The sequence below is a fragment of the Trematomus bernacchii genome, unplaced genomic scaffold, assembly GCF_902827165.1.
Source record: "Trematomus bernacchii unplaced genomic scaffold, fTreBer1.1, whole genome shotgun sequence".
In the NCBI taxonomy this organism is placed as follows: Eukaryota; Metazoa; Chordata; class Actinopteri; order Perciformes; family Nototheniidae; genus Trematomus; species Trematomus bernacchii.
In genome coordinates, this window is record NW_022987973.1 from 13885078 (window position 1) to 13907973 (window position 22896).

At 41.6% G+C, this 22896-nt stretch overlaps 1 protein-coding gene across 1 annotated transcript in view; it reads left to right on the forward strand.

Moving 5' to 3' along the window:
• The window catches only part of LOC117471421 (protein TANC1-like), a 33936-nt gene that overhangs the window by 4037 nt on the left and 7003 nt on the right, over positions 1-22896 (forward strand). Inside the window, exons 5-20 of the mRNA XM_034116416.1 lie at positions 1448-1578; positions 3715-4003; positions 4720-5001; positions 9918-10034; positions 10190-10480; positions 11303-11433; positions 14061-14292; positions 15083-15249; positions 16995-17303; positions 18470-18670; positions 18916-19019; positions 19823-19931; positions 20329-20451; positions 20799-21035; positions 21299-21508; positions 21707-21788. Coding sequence (XP_033972307.1) covers positions 1448-1578; positions 3715-4003; positions 4720-5001; positions 9918-10034; positions 10190-10480; positions 11303-11433; positions 14061-14292; positions 15083-15249; positions 16995-17303; positions 18470-18670; positions 18916-19019; positions 19823-19931; positions 20329-20451; positions 20799-21035; positions 21299-21508; positions 21707-21788 — 3015 coding nt within the window. The remainder of the gene's footprint in view (positions 1-1447; positions 1579-3714; positions 4004-4719; positions 5002-9917; positions 10035-10189; positions 10481-11302; positions 11434-14060; positions 14293-15082; positions 15250-16994; positions 17304-18469; positions 18671-18915; positions 19020-19822; positions 19932-20328; positions 20452-20798; positions 21036-21298; positions 21509-21706; positions 21789-22896) is intronic.

The following is a 22896-nucleotide window of genomic DNA, read 5'->3' on the forward strand; positions in this document are numbered from 1 at the left end:
TGTAGCATCGTGTCGGGGTTTTTCCAGGTATTGACTGGGGAAGCTGAGTGAGGATGAATTGGCTGTAGGTGAGTGATTGTTAATATGCAATTGAAGTTTGAGTTTGTGTTTTAATTACACATAAAAGGCTATGCATTAAGTTTTCCTTTAAGGTGTAATCATCAGTGTTTTTGAATGAGAGTGGATTTGTTTCATTACAGTTTTGTCCTGACTTCTTTGCATGCGGTTTGTTTGGTTATCAAAGCAATAGGGGCATAAATACCCACATCCAACCGGCGTTCTTTATGTTATTGACCAGAGGGTTACCCTTAGGCTGAACACATTTTATGAGGCATCTTCTATCCCGGTTGCCAGGCACCTCTCAGCTTCCCGTTTCCAATGGCAACTGCTGGGTGGTTTGATGAATAGTACTGGACATTCAGTGTGTCCTCATGTTACTCCAGATTGGGTCTCGGTGCTCTGCTGACTACATGCAAAGTTTTCTCTCCTCCCCCTCTCTGAAATACACATCCACCCTTCCTACCCAAGTGTTCAGCAGCATTTCAAGCTGTGAAGTGAAAAGAGTATTGAAGGCTAGAACTGGGGCACTTCATGAAACACAATTTACCAAGCTCACCTTGATCCTCTCAGGGTTTAAACACCTTTGGGTTCAATGAAAGAGTGATGTGATGCAGTATACTTTTTAAACACAGATAGTTAGCCACCATTGACAGAATGATGAAGACTCAGGGGAGGGAGTGCGAAATGAATGTGATGTCTAAACGCATAGATGTTTGTGAGGAGGAGTGAGCTGTTGCTGTAATCCGTGATGTCCTGTCATCCTGTTTATATGCCTACTCAATATGCATGTTATTCAGCTGATAACGGTGCTTAGGTGAGGTGTGAGAACGAAGGACTGTGCTGCTCAGCTGGTTAAACCACAGAGATGTGAAATCTGTTCAAGCCTTTCTCTGCAGAGGTGACAGGGACCATGAGTAGCCGGGGTTGGAGGTCAAGCAGTACCAGGGAGCCTTAAACAGTGATAAATGAATGCAGCACATGGTCTGTGTCAGTCGATCTCTCCTGGAGCAACAGAGGAGGCAGAGCCAAGGCACTCCTTTCTGCTCTGGAGTGTCGACACCAAGCTCATTGAAATTCACAACCCGTCTCTTAACCGAGAGCACCTGGCAGGCGTGTGCACAGGCAACCTCACAACCTCACACAACCTCATGCTGCTGCCTCAACCAGGGGGACTGGAAAGTCACTGTCTGTGCATTCTCAATCAGGGCAGCTGGGACTGTGCTGACCTGTGGATGCATCCATTTCTCACTGGCGATGCTGCTGGGAGGGAACCTCACGAGCGTGCTGAGCTGAAATGAGAGCGTCAGTTAGATGACGATTGCCTCTGGCCTGCCATGTTTCCATTTGCTTGTTAATCGGTGTGTCCTGAATGTGTATGTTTTTTCAGACCTCCACGTGGAGCCCCAGCTGGGCTCCTCCCTTTCTACCCAGGAACTGATGACCAGACTATGCTTCTTATTGGGAGAAGCAACGCCTGGCACTGTTAGCTCTCCTATGGAGGACAGGAGGGAAAAGAAGGTACGGCTGCATATAGATTCACTGGCCCCTTTGCTCTAAAAAAAAAAAAGAGGCAATTGATGGTTTGTTAAATCACCTTTTTACGTTAAGATTTCCTTCAGGATCTTACTTTCTTCTTTAAACATTTAAACCTGACTTATTTAAGATAAGTTGATTGTCATTTATAATTTAGTTGAGTGCAAGAAAACATGGTGATGAATATCGTGTGTGATTTGACCACTCAAATCCCCTTTTGAAACATAGATATACCAAAATATCTAATATTATTCGTGTTGCTAGGCTAACGCAGGGCTCCCTTTCTCTACTCAATGCCCTATCACTTTAACCCCTTGGTTATTCTATGTGCCTTTCCATCTCTATGGCTTTGCTTTGCTCAGCCGTGGCCCATTTTCTCAGCCTCATTCCACCACCTGAGCTCCAGATTCAGTCAGTTTTACAGAGATAGCGAGGCTCATATGAGGAATGTGGGTTGTCCTGGCTAAGATAGATGAGGCTCTGGTATAAAGGGAATAACAGTGAGCTGTTTCAACTCTGCTGCCTGTTCTCCCCACTGTCTCTGTGTTGCAGAAATGTTGCATCAGTAATGAGGGGACCTGAAATGCATGTGATCAAACTTCAAGGGTTATAAAAAAGGAGTACAAAAACACTTTTATTCTAACGAAATATTTTCATTTATTAACCACATTTTTCTTATGATTATGATTTACATTTTCTGAACATTTCACATGGCGCTTTGGCTGCAGTCTTTATTGTTTAAAGGCCACAAACATGAATACATGTAATGTTAGCAGTACATTTAAAGTATTCTCAAAGAACAGTGATAAATACTATACATTACAATATTTGTGAGGGAAAAGAAACTACGATTTGTTGCATGGTAGGTTTTAATATATTGTTTAAATGTACTTATGTGCCGTTAATGTATCTCTTCACTCAAAATAAGCAGACTAAAAAGCTTCTCATCAATATATGATATACAGCTAGAATGGAGTCTTGAATACTGCTTCAAAAATCTCCGATTGTTTTCAACCTGGCTCCTATTTAGTTGTTTTTTTCCACCATGAGGAATTATTGTGTAAAAAAAACACTTGTGTATTTTTGCTTTACTATAGGGCTTAACATGCAGTTGCTCCAAGTTGCTATCCGACACCCACACACACTGACACTGCTTTCTCATTTTCTTTACAGTTCTAGATTTATAATTTAAACAAGTTTCCTCTTTCAGGCAGACTGATTCTGTGCGCATTGGAATTTGTTTTACATTTCATTTCATCTTTGTCCAATCAGCCTTGTGTGCAACAGCAGATTGTGTGCACAGTGACTTTAACATTAAATTATAAATGCAAGTGATTTAGTTTTGAACACAGCTGTCGTTATGAACAAATTGGGAAAATGACAGCAAAGATGAAAATAACTGGAATTATACTTTAATTTCCCATCTGCGTGCACAGAAAACAACTCAGGCACACAAAACAGAGAGCATAAAGGCAAACACAGAGATGCAGAGTGGAGTGCTAAAAAGGCTGTTAGTTTACTACACTTTAAAGTGGACCTATCACGCTATATTTGAATAATATATTGTAGGGCCATACCTATATAAGGTATATTTATACATTTTCTTTTTCAAAATACCAAACAGATCATGCATTTTAGCCATGCCTCATTTCGCTCTATTTTGCTTTCCTCCACCCTGTCTTTGCATGCGCTGCAGCTGACCACGCCCCCCTGCAAAGGAGGGGGCCTAGTTACGAGCGTCGTGTTACCATGCTGTTACCATGCCACGGCAACCTCTCATTCCCCTGATAGGTCAGCTCCTCCGTCCTGACATCAGAGGAATGTTCAAATCTGGATCAGTCTGTATCAGATCCGTTGCAGCCCCGTTTTTAGAGATTTGGGTATGGAGGAAAATAGAGAGGGTTGTGTTTTCTGACACTTGGTGAGTTCCCTGGAACACCGGGGACACATATTCATGTATAAAAGACGTACAAAAGTGCATTTTGCATGATAGGTCCCCTTTAAATAGAAACATATAGCTTAGGCATGTTCCCTTTCTTTCAGGCTGAGTCTCTCCCTGTGATTTTCCACATATCTTAATTGTATGTCTCTTCAACCTCCTTGATGCTCTTCTCTTCCCAGTGTGATTCCTCTGCTCAGGGGGGGAGCCCCAGCTCCACTCTCACCTGCAGCACCACCTCCCCCTGTTCCGAGAGCCCCCCCTCCACCCTGAGCACCAGTGCTGGAGGCCAGCTTTTGTCCCAGCCGTTATCCTTACCTTCAACCCACTGCAGCACGAGCACCAGCCCCAGTGGGACCCTCTCCAGCTCTGTGCCCAGCCATGGCCCTGGTCCCCTCACTGGGAGCAGCCCTGGGCCTCCTTCTCAAAGCCCTACCTCCACCCTAGGGAGCAAGGATAGTGGAATCATAGGTGAGAGTTTCTGCTGTGTATCTGTTGGAAATCCTGGCCAGAATTTCAAAAGATGTCTATCCACAATTTGTGAGTTCAGATTGTTTTGTTCCACTAGGTGAAGCATTTCAGCCTAGTCATGTATTACTGGAAGTAAAAAACAAGCGTACTAAAAAACATGAACAGCCTATTTGACTGCGGGTGGAACTGCTTAATTTTTCAGAAAAACCAGAAGTGCCACACCTATACGTTGTTGGAAAGTTAGATGCATCATCAGCTCGTTTTAAGTCCTCGTCAAATGTGTACCCCTACCCAACAGCTAGTTTATCTACGCCGCATGTGCCACTTCAGCCTCAAGGCTTCAGCTCCCTCCTGTCAAAACTGGGACACTGCTGTCTTTGTTGCTTGTGGGTCTGATTCTCTTAAAATAGGACACTTTTTCTCCTTAAATAGAGTTTGTATTTATAGTTGAACATAAAACTGCAAAGGGCACATCAAGTACAGTAAAACTTGTTGATTGATGAGTTTTGAGTGGCTGATAAAACAGTTGGTGTTATTTATTGTTGATTGGGTAAATGTTATGTTACACTGGAAGGCAATGCTTACATTTGGAAGCCTTAGTCAATTTGAACTGATAATTAAATGCAAGTTATTGATTGCCTTCATTATGTTCTTCTTTAAAAGTATGATTTATATTTATAGCTGCACCACTTAACTCATATTTTCTTGCGGCTCAGCAACCAACACTAGTTCCTCTGAGAATGAGGAGCGCAGCCCCTTCAGTGAACGTCTGACTAAGGAAGAAGGCCCGGGGGGCGGTGCTGGTGTAATGGGCCATGCAAGCGAGGACCGCCATCCCGGGCCAACCAGGGACAATCTGACCCCCCGACCAGATGAGGCCTTACCCAGAACCGACATCACAGAGCCCAGGACTCCACCAGCACCGAAAAGACCCCTCCCACAGCACCACATACACTGCACTTCCTCCCTTGTGATGCCACGTCCAAACTCTGTGGCAGGTTGGTTCACCTCTTTAATGTTCACTTTGTTATTGGGAAATATAAGGAATATTTCTGACATTTTGAGAAATACACTTTTATTCACTTTCTTGCTAGAAGAAACTCATTACTACTATTCATTTACCTGTAGCCAGACACCCGTTAGCTTAGCTTAGCATCTCTCCAAAGGGATGAAAATCCTCTAAAGCTAACCAATCAACATGTTATATTTTCTGGATTCTTGCCGTCACCTTGAGGTTGCCAGTCAACAGCTGAGAATCCAGGAAGTCACTACTCCCGCCAAGAAATAGGCCCACACACAACCCCTTGTAAAACCACAACAAGTCGTATTTACACTTCTATTTCGGTACAGATTAAACAAACAATACAAAATGTGTTAATGAGTGAGCTAGTAAATGAGCTGCTGAAGCTTCAATTATTTTGTATATGAAGCAGCTTAATGAGTGTCTGAATGTGACAGCTGTTACCCGGGTGATTCATTAATGGATTCATATATTGACTGAATGGCATATTGATTGAATTGACGTGAGACTTGAAATGTTCCAACTATTTATCCGGGTAAAGCAGAGAAAGCATAATTTGAGAGATCTCTGTGATGCAGAACTAAATTTCATTGCATCGTGTGTTGGTGCTCTACTTACCACTGAGGCTGGATACACACAGTGAGCAGTAGTTAAATGTCCTGGGAGGCCTCCAGTTGTCATAAAAGCCTCCCTCCCTCTCCAGTCACGATCTTTGCTGGTGCACAAGGCTCTTTTTCTTCCTCTAGATGTCAGTTCATTTGTGGTGGGAGCAAAAGCAGAGATTCCCTAAGGAGTGGATTCACCGTAACGCCTGCCAGTTTCTTCTGTCAGCTGGTGCTTTCATTTAGGCACCTTTGATGAAATTCAGAATAAAAATGAAGTGAGCCAGATAGCACTGTAGCAGCTAGAATTTACTCCACATTCATGCCAGATCAGATCATAAATTAAGGGTTTACATATAATATATGATATGCATTTAAAGACAAGTATGACAATAACATTTTCTCGGAGGGAACATTTATTTGTTATAGCAGAAATATTGACAGGCTACAAAAAACGAAAAAAGTGTTTGCCAAACAGCAACATTAACAAAGACTATCAAAATACATTTAAAAACAGAATATGTTGATTACAATCTGAGTTAAGCCAGTTATTTTGATTTGCAGATGATCAGGTTTCATTCTGCTATTAGTCAATGCATATTTCAAAGTCTAGAATAGACACTATCAATCTGTTCCTTACTGTCTGTTATCATCAAACAGCCTCACGATCACACTTCATGGAATGGATTTGGAAAGCAGCTCATAATTGCAAAGTTTTCTGAGATAAATGCTGATTGTTGCAAGCACAGGAATATGTAAATTAATCCAAGACACTTTGCAGAGTCAATAGACGTTACCTGCTTCATCAGCCCCCTAGCGTGCCTTGACTGGGGCATTTTTGGCAGGAAGCATTGTGCAGTATGATGGCTGTCAGCAGAAAGAGTGCCAAAAGCACTTTGTTGTCTTCTTTGGACAAGTCAGAGGCTGAAGATGCATCAACTACAGATATAATCTTTAGTGTTATCTATTCTTTCATTATGGTTTCCTGGTATTCAAATTTAGATAGAGTCTTTTCATGATCTACCATACTGTTGTAGCAGCCTCGTTTATTATGGGCCTAGTGCGGAACGCCTATAAGGGCGCTGGGGCATTCTTTCCCCGATATTTATCAAAGTTAAAAATACTTATACAATTTGGAAAATATCCTTTTTTTTCTTTCTGCAGAAGATAAAGATGAGTACATTGATACCATATTTGAATCTATTCATTAAATATATGTCTACAGCCAGCAACCAGTCAAGGCCAAGTGTCAAAGGATCTGCCTAGCACCTCCAAAGCTCATTGTTAAACTAATTGCATTGTGTTTGAATCCATACTAAAAGGCAATTTGTTAATGTGAATTATTTGCTGGTCCCAACCAAAATAAAGTCTGGCACATAACCTCAAATAAAATGGTGAATTGTTGGATTTTGTTACCTTTGGACAGAGGCAGGCTAGCTATTTCATCCTCTGTCAGTTTATGTTCTAGGCTAAGCTCACCGGATACTAGCTGTAGCTTTATATATAATGGACTTGCATATGAGGGATATCAATCATATCACCTAACTTACTGCGAAAACGAAAAAGGCCATTTCCCAAAAATGTTGAACTATTCAATTAAGGTTTAAAAGGTTGTGTTGAACCAGTTGCTCATGAGCGGCTATACTATCAGCCATGCTGGGGGCTTTGGCTGGGGCTGCAGAGCTGACCTTTAAAGTGTTGAATGATCAACAGGGGTTGGAGGGTAATCAACCACAGTGTCATCAGCAATGAACATAAAGGCAGGCGGTGAGTAATGGACTGTTTGTGGTGCAGGGTCTCGTCAGGCTGTCAAGTGAGGAGAGATGAGCTGTTCTCGTGTCAAAGCAGCTGAAAACATGTTCGAACTCTTTCATATCCTTGGTCCACTCAGCCATTTGGCCTGGCTGTCTTTAGCCAGCAAGCTTTCTCATCCCACTCTACACCTCCTTCACACTATTTTCTTGCAGACTGTTCCTCGTCATCTCGCTGTGGATGTTCTTTCAATCCTCTATTCTCCTCTTCAGCTCTAAAACTGTGGTCATCTTTTTGTGTCACGGTGTTACTGTGTGTGTATACTGTAATTTACGCCTGTCCCCAATTTATTTTAAAATTATAATAGCACTGGTCACGCTCTAATTGATTTGTTCTAGTGTCAGGGAGCCCTTCGTCGTCCACTGAACGCCACAGAGCTGGTTTCATGTGCTCTTAAAAGCCCTGTGAATTATTATATGGCCTCAGTAGCTTGACACCACTCTGTCACTCTGCTGCAGGAGGATGGACACACGCAGGGATGCTACATGTATCAGACTATGATCGGATCTGCCAAAGTGTTGAACGGCTGGTGGAACTGCATGTACCACAGAATCGTGAAAAATCGTGTCATTCTCCCTGGTCTAAATAAGGAAGATGGTTCAGTATTACACTACGTGGCGAACATGAGATGCGAGTTAAGAGAGCGTAAACACGTTTCGTGATGTGTGGCTGACGTTTCAGTGTGGAGTGATTTGATGATTTGTCATGACGAAAGATGCTTAAGGACGTCTCTGGCCAGCATCTTCAGGCTGTGACCGCAATTTCTGTTTTAAAGCTTTAAAGCTCGTAACAGCTAAGAGATGTGTTGCAGCTCCCTTATACATGCTTTGAGATCCCCAATAAAAGCATTTACCATGTACCGCACCTGATTATAGATGAGTGGGGTCATCATCTGTCCAGGGTCTGCTCCTTCTGGTCTACTGCCTGTTTGACTGGTAGTATTTTAAAGATGAGTGAAACGTGACTCAGACCTTTTTTTGTATCCCACTCTAAAGGGATTAGAGGCAGCAGTAATGCCAGATTTTCAGATTTGACATAGGATTTTCTATATATATTACAGCAATGAATGAAATGGACCAGTTTGTGACTTGCCATTTAAAACTCTTAGTCAGACTCAGTTTCCATGCATTACTTTCAGATAGTAATTCTATGTATTTTAATACTTTTGCTATTTACTATTGGATTAACAATTTGCCTCGCACACAGAACCCAATAGTATGTATAGGAGCAAACCTAATTATTCAGAAAACCAATGTAATTAAAATCCAAGAAGAACAGAGACTTCCGGTCGCATTGACTGTAACCTAGTTAACTTGTTAATGCAATGCCTGGATTCATAAACCACTCGGACATTTGACAGAAAAATACAAGACTAGAACGGGTTCTTCACCTTTCTTTCTTGTCACCTGCTCCATAGCTGCGCAGTTAACCAACAATTAATTGTTACTGCAGGAGCAGATCTCAATCAAACTGCAAAATAGAATATTGTAATGCATGCAATTAAAATCCCTGAAATAAATTCAGACAGTCTTTAAATGTCAAGTTTTGTCGAGACTGCTATACCTCTTTTGTAATAAATGGTCCATGAACTGTTTTTAGATTGTTAGTTGAGGTGATGCTATATTTAGGAATATTTTTCAAAAAAACAATACAGTACAATCCAATATAAAACTAACAGAAGCCACAGGCTCAAATGTGACAAAAGAGTAGAATAAACACCTCTCTGACACAGTGTCAACATTACAAAGGAGAGAATACATCGCACAAGATTATTGTACTGGATTACATTTCAGTGCACATGGCTTTTTATGTGTTTGTATGAATGTTTTGCTGCATAATTAATATTATGTAAAATAAGGAATAGATTAATTTGTTTAATGTTGGATTATTATGGTAAATAACACATTAAAGAAAGGCTATTTGGTTATTCTTCACAACATCCTGGACTGAAGACTCTGCTAAATGTCTTGAGAGCTGCAGAAAGTGAGGCTGGCTGACCTGCAGGTCTCTCTGTGGGTGGATGGATAGGGAAATGTGGGAGTCTTTTTTGTTTCTTGCATTTCCGTACAACAATCTTTATTTTATGTATCATGTTGGCTTTTAAGTGGTGTATTTTGTCGTTGAAGCTTGTTATCCTGTGATTGAGGGGATACATACAGTACTTGCATTACAGCCGGTGATGTTTTTCCATCACAAATGTGCTGTCCTGACAGAATGAAACATTCGGTGGTTTCAGACTCCTGTTAGTTTGAGATTACAGGAAGGGAGATGAGTTGTTCTCTTTTATTTTCCTCTCCCTCCTCCGTTCAAGGTCATTGAGCATTGAGAGCAACTCCTGTTTATGTCTCACGTCTCCATGGATACAATAATTGACACAAGCAATGGATTTGACACTTGTGTGGTTTGTATGTGTATCTTTGCACATTCCCTGCATCACTCTCACGCTTTCAATCAAGTCACCACCTGCTCTCTTTTACAGCAACCAGCTCCACTCGATTGGAAGATTTGAGTTTCCTGGACAACCAAAGGGCCGCTGGACACAGGAGCTCCGTCCGCAAACACAACACAGCTGGACGCACAAATGATGACTCCAAAGGTATTTTACGGTTTAGCCCTGGGATATATCAGTGTGTAAATATAGCATGGTGCAGAAACATCTGTAAACCCATGCAGAGGATGTAAGCCCCTACCAAATGTCACTGCTCAAAATCACATATCCATCCTTACAATGCTTTAACTCTCTCTGTGCAGGGAGATTGGTGCCATTCAAACAAGCCGACATCATGCTCAAACCGCTGCTGTTTGAAGTCCCCGGCATCACCGCAGAGACACCTTTTGTTGGCCGGGATTGGCTCTTCACACGTCTGGAGGAGGTCCTGAGAAAGACGAGCAGCTGTGAGGGACGTGGGGCTGTCATTGTGGGTAACGCAGGATCCGGGAAGACAGCTATCATCTGGCGGCTGGTGACGCTCAGCTGTCATGGGAAGCGAACACCACAGGGAGGTCCCAGCATCCCTCACAGCCCCAGCTCCTCCCCCAAATGTAAGACTTCCAGTTTTGTCCCGCGCCATGTAATTTGTGTTTTGTATCTCAGTGTAAGAACACAGAGGAACGCCAGGAGTTAAATTCATACATTCTCACGTATGCTCCAGTAACGTCAGATTCTTGTTAGATATTGGAGGAAACATCATTTTTGGGAAGGAGTTCGTAACTGGGTCACGCACTCTTCTTCAAGTTCTCCCCCGAGGTTCCTCTGCTGATTGCAGTTGTGTAAGGAGACGGAGATTGTTGTTTTTTTCTTATCATGAGTGGCACTGGAAAAAGAAAATTGCAAAAAAGGAGAAAAGAAACTTGTACAACTAGATCTAACATACCTTAACATACACCTGGAGTTATACAAATAACAAATGCATGTTTTTCTATATTATCTTCTTCCTGTAGTACAAGAGTAGCCAATGTTAAGATTGAAGACTGAAGTAAAAGTAGAGCAGAAGAAGCAAAACTAAAGTGTCCAAAAATAATACTGTGCCATTCATTTTTCACCATCATTGCATTATTCATCGATATCTGCACTTCATGTTGTCATTTTGATTTAAATTCAACTGAGGGCATAGCATGCAGTGTGCAGGAATCCAGACATATTTGTCTGCACTCTCTGAAACAAACAGTCTTTTGCTGACAGCTAATGTGGTTTTGCTTAATGTCGTGGTTGCTAGTCTTGCTTACAGATGGACTAATTAATTGCAGCATTTTAATTGTGTTTCTACTTCACTCCTGGCATTCCTGTGCTTACACCAGAGACTTCATCTAATGAGTGTAAATGGCAGCTTTGCGTTTGTTGTTGTTGCCTTGTGCACTGTTCAGGTGGGGATAAGCAGGGAAAAGCAGCCTCCAAACAGCCGCCAGCTGACTCCCAGCCCAACCCGAGTGCTGGTGCAGGAACAAGCGATATTACAGCACAGAGGAAAGAGGCTGTCAGATGCCTAGCTGCCAAGGTACCTCAAAACACACATGCACACACGTGTTTGTATGTATATGCGAGGACCCTCAATAACAGATCAAACCTAAAAGAAGTTGTTTAGGATTAAAGAAAATGGGCATATTTGGTGACTTGCAAAGAGCAACATGACAGGATCAATCACACTCTCATGTCTGGTGACTTAATATGAAGCTGGAGCCAGGAGTTAGCTAAGCTTAGCATAAACACAAGAAGCGGAGGGGAACAGCTGGCCTAGCTCTATGAAAATCGCTCAAACAGCATCTCTGTAGTTCACTGACTACAGTCAGAGGATGGTTAGCTCACATTCAGGCCTTCACTCTTAACCACAGGGTTTTACTCAGGGAGCATCAATAAATTACCATTTAAATAACACAAAACCAAAATACACTAGATGATACTCTGGGTTTTAGTCTATCTTTAATTTTTCATGAATATATTATGAAAAGTAACCTTGAAAAGTCTGCTTTTCAATAGCTTACGTGACCTATTTACTCCCAATCCATACCAGATATTCAAACTACACTGGACAAAGGGGACATACCTATTTTATTGGATTTGATGGCTTCTTCTATTTTTTACAATGGTCTTTATTAGATTTTTCTGTCTTTTATTGAAAAATCTGAATTCTTAAATAGCTTACATGTCATGTGACACAGTGCAAATCAATGCAGCATTATACAACTATACTGGACATTTTTACTGCATTTAAAGGCTCCTTCTATCTTCTTCAATTTTAGACAAATATAGTTATTAAAATTCAGCTGTTTTGTTTAAAAAGTTACCTTTTTTTTTTCAATAGCTTCCATGAAATATAATCCAGTGGCTCCAAATCAACCCGGACAGTTATTATTACAATGCAGGATTTATTAGATTGTTTTCCTTCTTCTATTTTATATGAATATTTTTAATCAAAAACAAATTAGCAGTTAGTACACACACACATACACACACACACACACACACACACACACACACACACACACACACACACACACACACACACACACACACACACACACACACACACACACACACACACACACACACACACACAAACAATGCTGTGAACTGACTGCTGAATCACCTGCAGTTAAAACATATCAAGATGTTTTATTGACGTAGTGTGACGGCCCCTAGTTTAAGATGGTTGTAATATCTGATTTGATAGCCCTGGATTTGTTTCCTGTAGCAGATTTGAAAGCTGCGTAATATCAAACAGCATCATAAACTGTACTCTGGGAGCTATGACTGTTACGAGCCTCCACAAAACACTGAAGAGGGTTCAATTGAAAGAGATAAACACACATCAGCGTGTTCGGTGTTAAAGAGCTGCGGTCTACGGGTCATGGTTTTCTCCACTCTTTTTGGGCACATGTAGAACATGCTGCTGATTGCATCACAAAGATGACATGGAAGCTTCTAAATGTACTAGCTTGGCCTCAATAAGAGTTTCCATGGGAACTAGTCAGACTACTTGTGATGGTGAGGATGTTCGCTCAAATGTGAAATCATTGATAACGTTATATCTGTGGACTACATAAGGTCGAGGCCCTATCAAGCCATGAGTGAATACTATCTCAAGTGTATATTTCCCCTTCAAAAATGCATATTATTACTGTTAATCTCCTACAAAGACAATTGCTATTTTTCATTAGAAATGATATGTTTCATATCTCAGACTTAATTTACGATGCAGCTTGCAGACTGAACAATCCAATTATTTACTGAATGTGTTATATAGATACTCTGCAGTAATATGTTGCGTGAAGCTCTTATTGTTTAGCGTCATGAGACAATGTTATGACCCCCCCCCCCCCCCCCCTCCCCTCACACTAAACAGATTCAGACTTTTTCTTCAGCATCAAAGTATTTCAGGTGGTTGTTGCCTCTGCAGTGCAAGAGGAATTCAATTGTATGTATATAGCCTCATACAACCAATCCCAAATTGGCCTCAAGGGGAAAATCCATGTCATAAAACTGACTGATGTTTTAAAAGAGCATGCAAAGCGGCCTATAGAGCATTCAGATGTTTCTCAATTGCTTACCTATTTTCTTTTCATAGACACTTCAGACCAACTTCACATTAAAGTGGTTATGGGCCAGTGTATTCCTGACTTGTATTTTCCCACTGTTAAAGCCTCTTGTCCTACTTCTCCACCAGGACCCCTAACAACTACACACCTTTTATTCAGACCTGAACAGATCTTTTTGTAAAATAAACAGATGAATAATAATAATAAACTTTATTTATATAGCACCTTTCAAGCTTGACGCAGCCCAAAGTGCTTTACAGAGTGTGACAGAAAATGACAATAACAAGTGAGGAACATAATTAAAAACAAGGTATAAACAAATAGAAATAGTTATATAATTGAACAATAAAACATGAACAGTGATACTAGTACAAAATTACAATTGCCCCAAATTATAAGCCAAATTCAAAAGATAGGTCTTTAATTTACTTAAAATTTCCAATTGAGGTTGCAGTTCTAAGATCCAGGAAAAACAGAAAGCAGCCTCCCCAGGTTTCTTGTAATTCACTCTTGGTACTTCTAAAAGTAAAACATTGGAGGATCTGAAGCGATTGTGTTTTGTGTTTCACCTGCTTCTTTCTTCTGTCAGGTGGTGGCGTACCATTTCTGTCAGGCGGACAACACCTACACCTGCCTGGTTCCAGAGTTTGTGCACAGCGTCGCCGCCCTGCTGGCCAGAGCCCCACAGCTTGCCCTGTACAGGGAGCTGCTGGCACAAGAGCCCCACCTTCAAAACACTCTCAGTCTGAGATCCTGCGTTCAGGACCCCATCGCTGCCTTCAGAAAGGGAATCCTGGAACCCATAGCCAGCCTGCGCAAGGGTAATGCATCTACACACAGAAGCACCATAAAAACAATATTCAAATTCAAGTCTTTTTAAAAGAGCATGAGTTTTAAGGTGGAAAATGGTCTTCTCCCTAACTACGTAATTAGAGAGCCTGCTATCAAGTCCTGTGTGAAAAAAGCCTATTAATGACTCCATGATGAGCCCATAGATTATATTCGTTAAGGTCAATGATTTGAAACCGTGTACAGTGTGAAACAGATGTTAGATCATTTATATAGGAAAATGATTAGAGTTATTTTACCACGGTAAATCATTAGCATCCCACTGGATTTCAAGGTCACAAAATACTGTGAGAGGATGTGAATGTTACAGTCGTATTAGCCACCTTAGCTTCTCACGATACAGTCAGTCAGTTAGATTGATGTGTTTGTATGGCCAGCCACTCCACTGTCGGAGCAGAGGAGTGTTTGGTCTACTCCATCACTATTAAGCAGTTAAGGAAAAAAAATGGACAGCCCTTATGCCTGAGTGTATGAGCCCTCACAAGGATGCATTGAAAGCTAAGTTTATGTGAAACATGATGGATATGTCCTATTTTGAGCTAATAAACAACAATGGCCTCTGTTCCCTTTCAGCAGAATATAATCAATATCACCAATTAGTTCTTCTCTCAACATATCCTGGGCTGGAAAACAATGAGAAGATTCAGATCAAATCATATCATCTTCTTTGTTTCCGAATGATGTGCTCTTTCCCAGGCTAATATAATGTACCTGGTATCTTTATGTGATTTAACCTCATTTTCTTCTCTCTGCTCCCTTCAGAGCGCAGGCTGCCTGAAGAAGACTACATTATATTGGTCGACAGTCTTAATGAAGCAGAGTTCCATAAACCAGACTATGGGGACACCATCGCCACTTTCATTACCAAAATAGTCTCCAAATTCCCCCCCTGGCTAAAGTTGGTGGTCACAGTGAGGACAAGTCTGGTGGTGAGTGAGATTATTGGTATTATTAGAGTGATCTCTGAACCACCATTTCAAAGGGTTGGTTCTCCCATATGCATGTTAACCTATTGTATCACTGCTAATGGGGTCTATTGGGATTTTTGGGGATGGGGTACAAGGGATTTATTTGTTGCTGTATTGTGGTTGGCTAATATGCAGCAAGGCAGATGGGGGGGCATCATTTACAGCTATTTTAAAGTATCCATGGGTTAAAACCCCCCTTTCACCCAATGTTAGATGCAATACCCTTCAACCCATGCAAAGAAAAAGAGGGAAAAAGATAATAAAAGTATGTGTATTTCAAGATGAATGTCACTATTACTCTGGATTCAGATTTCACTGTAAACGTTTTTCAGTGGAAATGCTTTCTACCTACGATAGCTGTTGAAAAGTCTGTGGATTATTTGCTGTAAAGTGGACGTTTTTCGAAATACTGCAATTTTAATCCCATTTATGTCTGTCGAATCGTGATCTTTAAACTCTGAAGTGGTTTTTAAATCTACGAAAAGTTGGTGTGCCTTGGGGTCGAGAAATATTTTCAGGTGTGCCTTGGTAAAAAAAAAAAGGTTGGGAACCACTGCTCTAGCCGATGGTGTGTGATAGCTCCTTCTGTTCACCGCTTGTCTTTGCCCTTCTGGCCCCCAGCAGAGCTTTTATATAAAGTGGGCTCTGAACACTTTATGGTTGAGGCTGAAAGCTCAAAAAGTGAGCAGAGAGGACTATATAGAGGGTTAGATATAACATGGTAGGTGAAGTGAGAAGAAAAGGATTTAGTATTGAACAAGCCCTTTATGTTTCCCTTTGCCTCTGAGTCTTTGCTCGTACATAGTTCCATGTTGTGCTTTTACCGCCATGCCATGTACACTGTGGCTTTCAGCACAGTCTCTCTCTCTCTAGTCTGATCTATTTTTTCAATCCGGTTGGTAATCCCACCAAACAGCGGGCGCATCTGTCCAATGCCAAAGCCAAGCCTGCAAATGCTGCATGGATTACGCCCTGAATGGATGGTAATACGACTGGGAGTCTGCTTCCAGTCTGGAGCCTGACAGCCAGCCAGCCAGTTACATCATTTGATTAGTGTTTGGCAATACACAAAACACATTTAGGGTCATATTCTTCATGATACATTCGAAGTCATCAAGCAGTACAGCAATTATCCAACCCTCCAAGTATCCACAATTCCTGATTTGATCATCACTCACTCTTTCCTCTACCAGCCATTCACAGGAGCTCTTGTATAACCACGCTGGGTATTTTATAAACAGTTGATAAAGGATTAAGTGGAGCTCAGTCCTCGACCACCAGTCAATTACTTGTTGTTGAACCAAAATGTCATTCTTCATTAATGAGGAACTGAGCTGCAATAACATGAATCTTTTTCATCAGTCATAGCTGGTTTTGGCCGGTGTTGAGCAGTTGATGATGGCAAAGAGGGGAGATGAAATGTGACTCTGAGAGATGCCTCTGAGCAATGTTGGAGCTTGAGTCATTGTCACACTATTTACTGTACTTTATCCCATGGCTCTGCGTGAGTCACAGGCAACAGCATCTGAGGAATGGGTCTTGAATTTGCTAAGACTTTTAATTAGTCTCAGCAAATTAAATGTTTAACTTGCAGGGAGCTATGCGGCATAGACATCCTAGCTACTATTCTTCAAACACTGAGGTGTGTGTGTGCCTCTGTTTTTACCAATAAGCACCCATAATGTATCTGTTTTCTTCTGCCACAGGAAATCACCACACTCCTTCCCTTCTCTGGTATCTCTCTGGACATCCTGCCAGACAGCAGTGATCTGGGCGCTGACCTGAGCGACTACATCCATCATCGGGTCAGCAGCAGCACCCAGGTCGCCACCAACGTCACCACGCCGACAGGCTCCGCCCCCGATCAGCTGCTCCTCAGCAAGTTCAGCAGCCACCTGTCAACACGCAGCCACGGCTCCATCCTGTACCTGCAGCTGACCCTGGATCTGTTCCACAAGGGCCACCTGGCTCTGAAAGGAGGAAACTACTTGGTGGTGCCCGTGTCCCTGTCGGAGGTCAGACATTTGGAGTATTTATTTACAACAAGCACGGGGTCTTTATGCCCAGGGGGAAATAGTAAATGTGAGCTAGAAGTTATGGATTCATTTTTTACAAAAAAAGGTATCCAAGCACTGATGTGGAGGAGTGTGTGTTTCATTTATCAGCTCACACACTATGTGTATTACAATGTTTAATAGTGTACAGCATAACATACATTTTACCTTTGGCGAATTTCTGGACCCACCCTCCTCCTCCTCCTCCTCCTCCTCCTCGTTCTATCTGGTCAAGTTCACAGTCTAACACTTAACACTTGTCAGTCATCTTGGTAAGCTGTCTGCCGTGAAATGGCATCTCGCCCGAGGCAGAAGCAATCAATGTCCATAAAATCCCCACACAAGGTACACAGACGACATCCATTGTTCAGACATGTTTTTCACAAAAAGCAAGAAAATGTGTACTCAGACGCTATCCAGATCAATACAAGATAAAAATGACAGGTTCAAAGACTTTATACAAAGCGCCAAAAATAGACCACAGTGACTAAAGTAAATGACAGACGCATTGCAATATTGCATAATTATCACCCGTTTAAATAGGACAACAGATGAGCAAGTGTTATTATACACACAGAGGCCTAGAGGATTCAGGATTCAGGATTCAGGATTTAATGATTGGATAATGGATATGGAAAAGCATTTATAAAGGTGTGCTAAAAGATGTGTAGGCCCAGGTAGTGGGCAGTATAATACGACAGCTTGTGAAGAATTATGATATGAATTATTCAGTAAATTAACTATTTAAACATTACAAATGATTCCAAAACAGACTCATGCTGAAATGTATGGAGTGTTAACACTATGATTTTTTAATAGGACTTGTATAATGCACATTTTTGCTTTACTCTTGTACTTTTTCTTGCTATTATTAATCTGTTTACCTTGACGTTGCTGCATTTGAGCATCAAGAAAGAGTTGTAAATTCCTCAAAAGTCACGACACCTCAGTCTACGGTGTGTAACATATCAACTCAAATTATTGTGGAAAAATGTTTGTTAATGTGCTTGCTAGCTTCTGTTGTTTCTCTTTAGCAGTGGATTGTTCCATTATTATTGACTATATAATTTACTACGCAACCATGATCACCCACACACAACATAATTAACCTTATACATATCTGACAGGTGTACCTGCTGATGTGTCGTGTGAGCTTTCCGGATAAAGAGGCCTTTGAACTGGTGCTTCCGGTGCTAAATGTGGCGCTGGCTTCTCTGCACCCACTGACTGACGAACAAATGTTCAGGGCGCTGAACGCAGGCAGTGTGAGGGGGGAGCTTGAGTGGAAGGACTTCCAGCTGAGATTAGACAGCCTGGCTGGATTCATGGTAAGACTCGATATGACTGCATGGGAGGGTACATAATGATTCAAGCTTTTGTTTCAAAGCTTCAATGGTGTGTTTGTTTTGCTATGACTTTATAGATGTAAGTTTCTTTTGCTATGGAGTTATAGCAAAACAAACACACAGCTCTGAATTTTAGTAGGATTGTATATTTTTTCTGACAAAATCGACAAACTAATTTGTTATACCTTTACATTTTAAGACGTTTTCTGTATCATTTGTGTTTGCAGGTGAGACGCAGGGACGGCACACGGATGCTTTGTCATCCCTCCTTCAGAGAGTGGCTGGTGTGGAGAGCAGATGGAGAGAGCAGTGACTTTTTCTGTGACTCTAGGTGAGACTAAAGAGTCAAAGTTATCAAAGCAGAAAAATCATTAAGATCAGTTCTGGGGAGTAGGGAACCACATGTAAACAAACTAGTAGCTTTACTACAGTTTGCAGCAGTTTTTTCCATTTTTGCATAGTGACTTAAGTAAGAAAACAGGCCCATCATTTCTTGGACCGGTGCTCAAGTCAGTCAAATGGTTTAATAAGATGCTTGTTAAATATTTTTTTTTCAATTAGTTTTTTCATTGGTTGGCTGTGGCGCAGTGGACTAGTGCGTTGGTGTCGGATCAGGGGAGCACAGGTTCAAACCCCACTGCAGTCAGCATGTCGTTGTGTCCCTGGGCAAGACACTTCACCCCAAATTGCTCCTGTGGGGATTGCCCACAGTATTGAGTATGTAAGTCGCTTTGGATAAAAGCGTCTAACGAGTAATGTAATGTAATGTAATGTAATGTATGAATGACCTGTGAACCAAATTGGCACAAATAGATAAAACCCATTTAGGGCACATGTTTTTGCTGGCATGTGATTTTTTCACATTATCTTTTTTTATTACCTCATGTCCACATGTACATTGTCAATTTAATAATTTGTTCAACAAATTAGTTTAAACCACACTTTATAATAAGCCTAGGGCAGCCTTGCTCTACTTCAACATGTTTGTCTGTGATCATAATGGTGTCTTGCAAAGCCATGCTTTTAAATTGGCTTCCCAAACGCTTTAGTAAATAAGACAGTTGTGAATACGCCATGAAAAAATGTTATACATTTTTGCCATTTCTGATTAATAAGTACTCCAATCATCTACAGGAGTGGCCACGCTCTCCTGGCCTTCATGTTCTCCAGGCAGGAAGGCAAGCTGAACCGGCAGCAGACCATGGAACTGGGACACCACATCCTCAAGGCTCACATATTCAAGGTAACAGGAACGGTGATGCTCTGTATATACCTTGCTATGTAGGTTCAGAACTGGAAGCTATTGTACCACAACCCTCCTGAATCACTTCAGTTCCAAAAGGATACACATAAACAAGATCATGCACTTCGCTGTGTATTATTGCATAGCATAATACTGAGACACATGCAAATAAGATTCTGTTTCTACCATTACCCACACACATTAGCCCTGCTCAGATCCATAAAACGCCCATGGTACAGTGGATATTGAACTGTTTGCATGCATAGTTTGCACTCTGTACACACTGCGTTACTCCTGGGACACAATTCAAATTCTGCACCACAGATCTCATCTGAACAAGCTTAATCTCTCTTTCTCTGTTGCTCTCTATCTATCTGTTTCTCTCTCACTCTTACAGGGTCTCAGTAAGAAGACAGGTGTGTCCTCCAGCGTTCTCCAGGCGATATGGGTGAACTGCAGCACAGACAGTTTGTCCGCTGCACTGGCCTCGCTGAGAAACCTATATACACCTAACATCAAGGTGACATACATGTGCTCTACATTTAGAACAACCTATAAACCCAAATTCGACACTATTAAAAACAAAAAATGGTATGGCAATGAGCACTTCCTGGATTCAAAACAGGTCTGTAGGTGATGTTGACACGTTTTGGAAATAGGCCTGAAAATGAGCTGATCAGATTTTGGCCACTTCATGATGTCATAAAGATTTTTTGGCTTGTGTAACCATTAGCCAATAACCAACCAAGGTAATATATTTATGAAAAATAGTATAATGGGGGACCTTTAACATGACTATGCCATTACAATAAAGCACTTTTAAGTTTTCAAAAGAGACATCTTACATACTACTTTTTCATCCTGCAGGTAAGTCGTCTGTTGATGCTAGGTGGCGCTAGCGTGACCTGGTGTACCGAGGTGGTTGGACATGCGCCCATCCTGGCCGTCCACGCTCACCTCGGGCACGTGGAGATGGTCGCTCTGCTGCTTGAATATGGTGCTCCGCTAGATGGGACCACCGACAGTGGCATGACGCCCCTCTGTCTGGCTGCCGCTGCGGGACACACAGACATCGTCAGTGCGCTCTGCAAGAAAGGGGCCAAGGTCAGTGTCACTTCTGAACAAAAAAGGGAGAAATGTGATTTTGGACAACGTAATTACTACGGATACACCAGATTTTTATCTCTGAAAAAACACACCGTCTGTGGCTTTACACAAAATAGTATCCTGAACAGTCCTGTTCTACATTCACCACAGCTACATGATCTATTCTGGGAGACAGATGACATAAACAGGCCTGATTTAGGTCAGCGTATTACGGGCTACGGCCAGTGTTGTAAGTCGTTCTGTGTTCCCCTTTGTGCCAGGTGGGCCATGCTGATAAGAGTAACCAGTGTGCGCTGGTCCACGCTGGGCTGAAGGGCCATGCAGAAATCATCACCATCTTGCTGGGCCAGGATTGGGGAGCAGAGGTTCCCGCTGACCCACAGCAGCACCACAGCACTGAAGCTGTGACTGGGAAAGCAAAGGCAGCTCAGCAGGCGGCTACCGCTGCAGCTAGTGTGGGAAACACACAGGTAGGAAACAGACCAGCGCCCTCGTGACAAAACACTCTGCAGAAATTCATTTTGTATGTAGAGCACAGTGCCTGTCCTTGCTTGACTTAGAGGATGTATTAGATGTGGTTTGCTATGGTCAAGGTCTGTGTGTGCTTTGTTTTTTGTTCCTTCTGCGCAGCACAATACAGAGGACTTTGAAATTGTGTTTTTCTGCAGGTGGTAAAGAGCTTGCTGGATTTGAAAGATGAACAGCTGGACGTGCAGATGGACGCTCACGACTCTCTCTGGGGAGAAACGGGTGAATTTCTTCTATCAGTCAGATAAATATAGCTTTCTCCCCTCTTTCTGTCCATCGGTGGGGATCCATTGATGTTTCATATTAGGCACATTCTAGCAATCTGTACAATGCATAAATACTTTGATACATTTCTTTAATATGGACACACAGTGAGCTATTTGAAAGGAGCTGCAGGAGAACTTGATAACAGGGTGCTCTGGTCAATATCAAATCATTGATTTTAATGTAAATAAACTTGTTTTTTTTGACAGAAATTAAGCATCACATTTATCACACAGAACATCTTTACAGCCACATTTGTAGCAACTAAAAAGCAGCTCTTATTCAATTGTAATACTTTTACCTCTATCACAGATGTGATAGTGCGGCCCGCAGAATTCTGTTAGGTTCATTTCCTGAAAGCTTGTCGGATGAAGCCTGTGTCTCTGCCTGCAGCACCATTAGAGTATAATTCTATTACACACTCCCCTCCAGTGCTGAGATATAAAAAGTAAGAGCATGAAATGCCCTCTGAAACATTCACCTTTGTATGTACAATACCAGGGCGTTTCTGTTTAGGGTTAGTGTCATTGGATTACAATCCATTTGCAAAGATACAATGATCAGTCATGGATACAAGTCTGATTACTTCACCAGAGACTTCTTCTGTGGTTACAATTACCCAAGACAGTAGTGCATAGAGTGTGCACATCTTTTAAATATTCTCTTAAATAACAATATCATTTTCACTGCTTCAGTTTGCATATTTGAAGCTTCACTATCCCTGTAATTTTCCACAGCTGATACAAAGACCAACAAAGACAGTTTCTTTTTTTCATTGTCTCATATATGACAATAACTTATCTTTAAAGGCGGTAAGATACAATCGATCTGTTCACTGAAGCATGTGTTCAAATGAAACATGATGTCATTTATTAAGGGTACTTGAAGGTTAGAGAATGGCATCAATACCTTACCTCTATCCCCAGCTGCTCAATTAGCTGAAGGACTCGCATGTAAAAAGAAAGCCCATCATTTGTCAAAGTAACACTGGCTGGTTAGGGAGGGGGCAAGTTATTAGTGTGTGGAGTTGGAAAACTGGAAAATGTAGCCATCTTAAGACAATGTT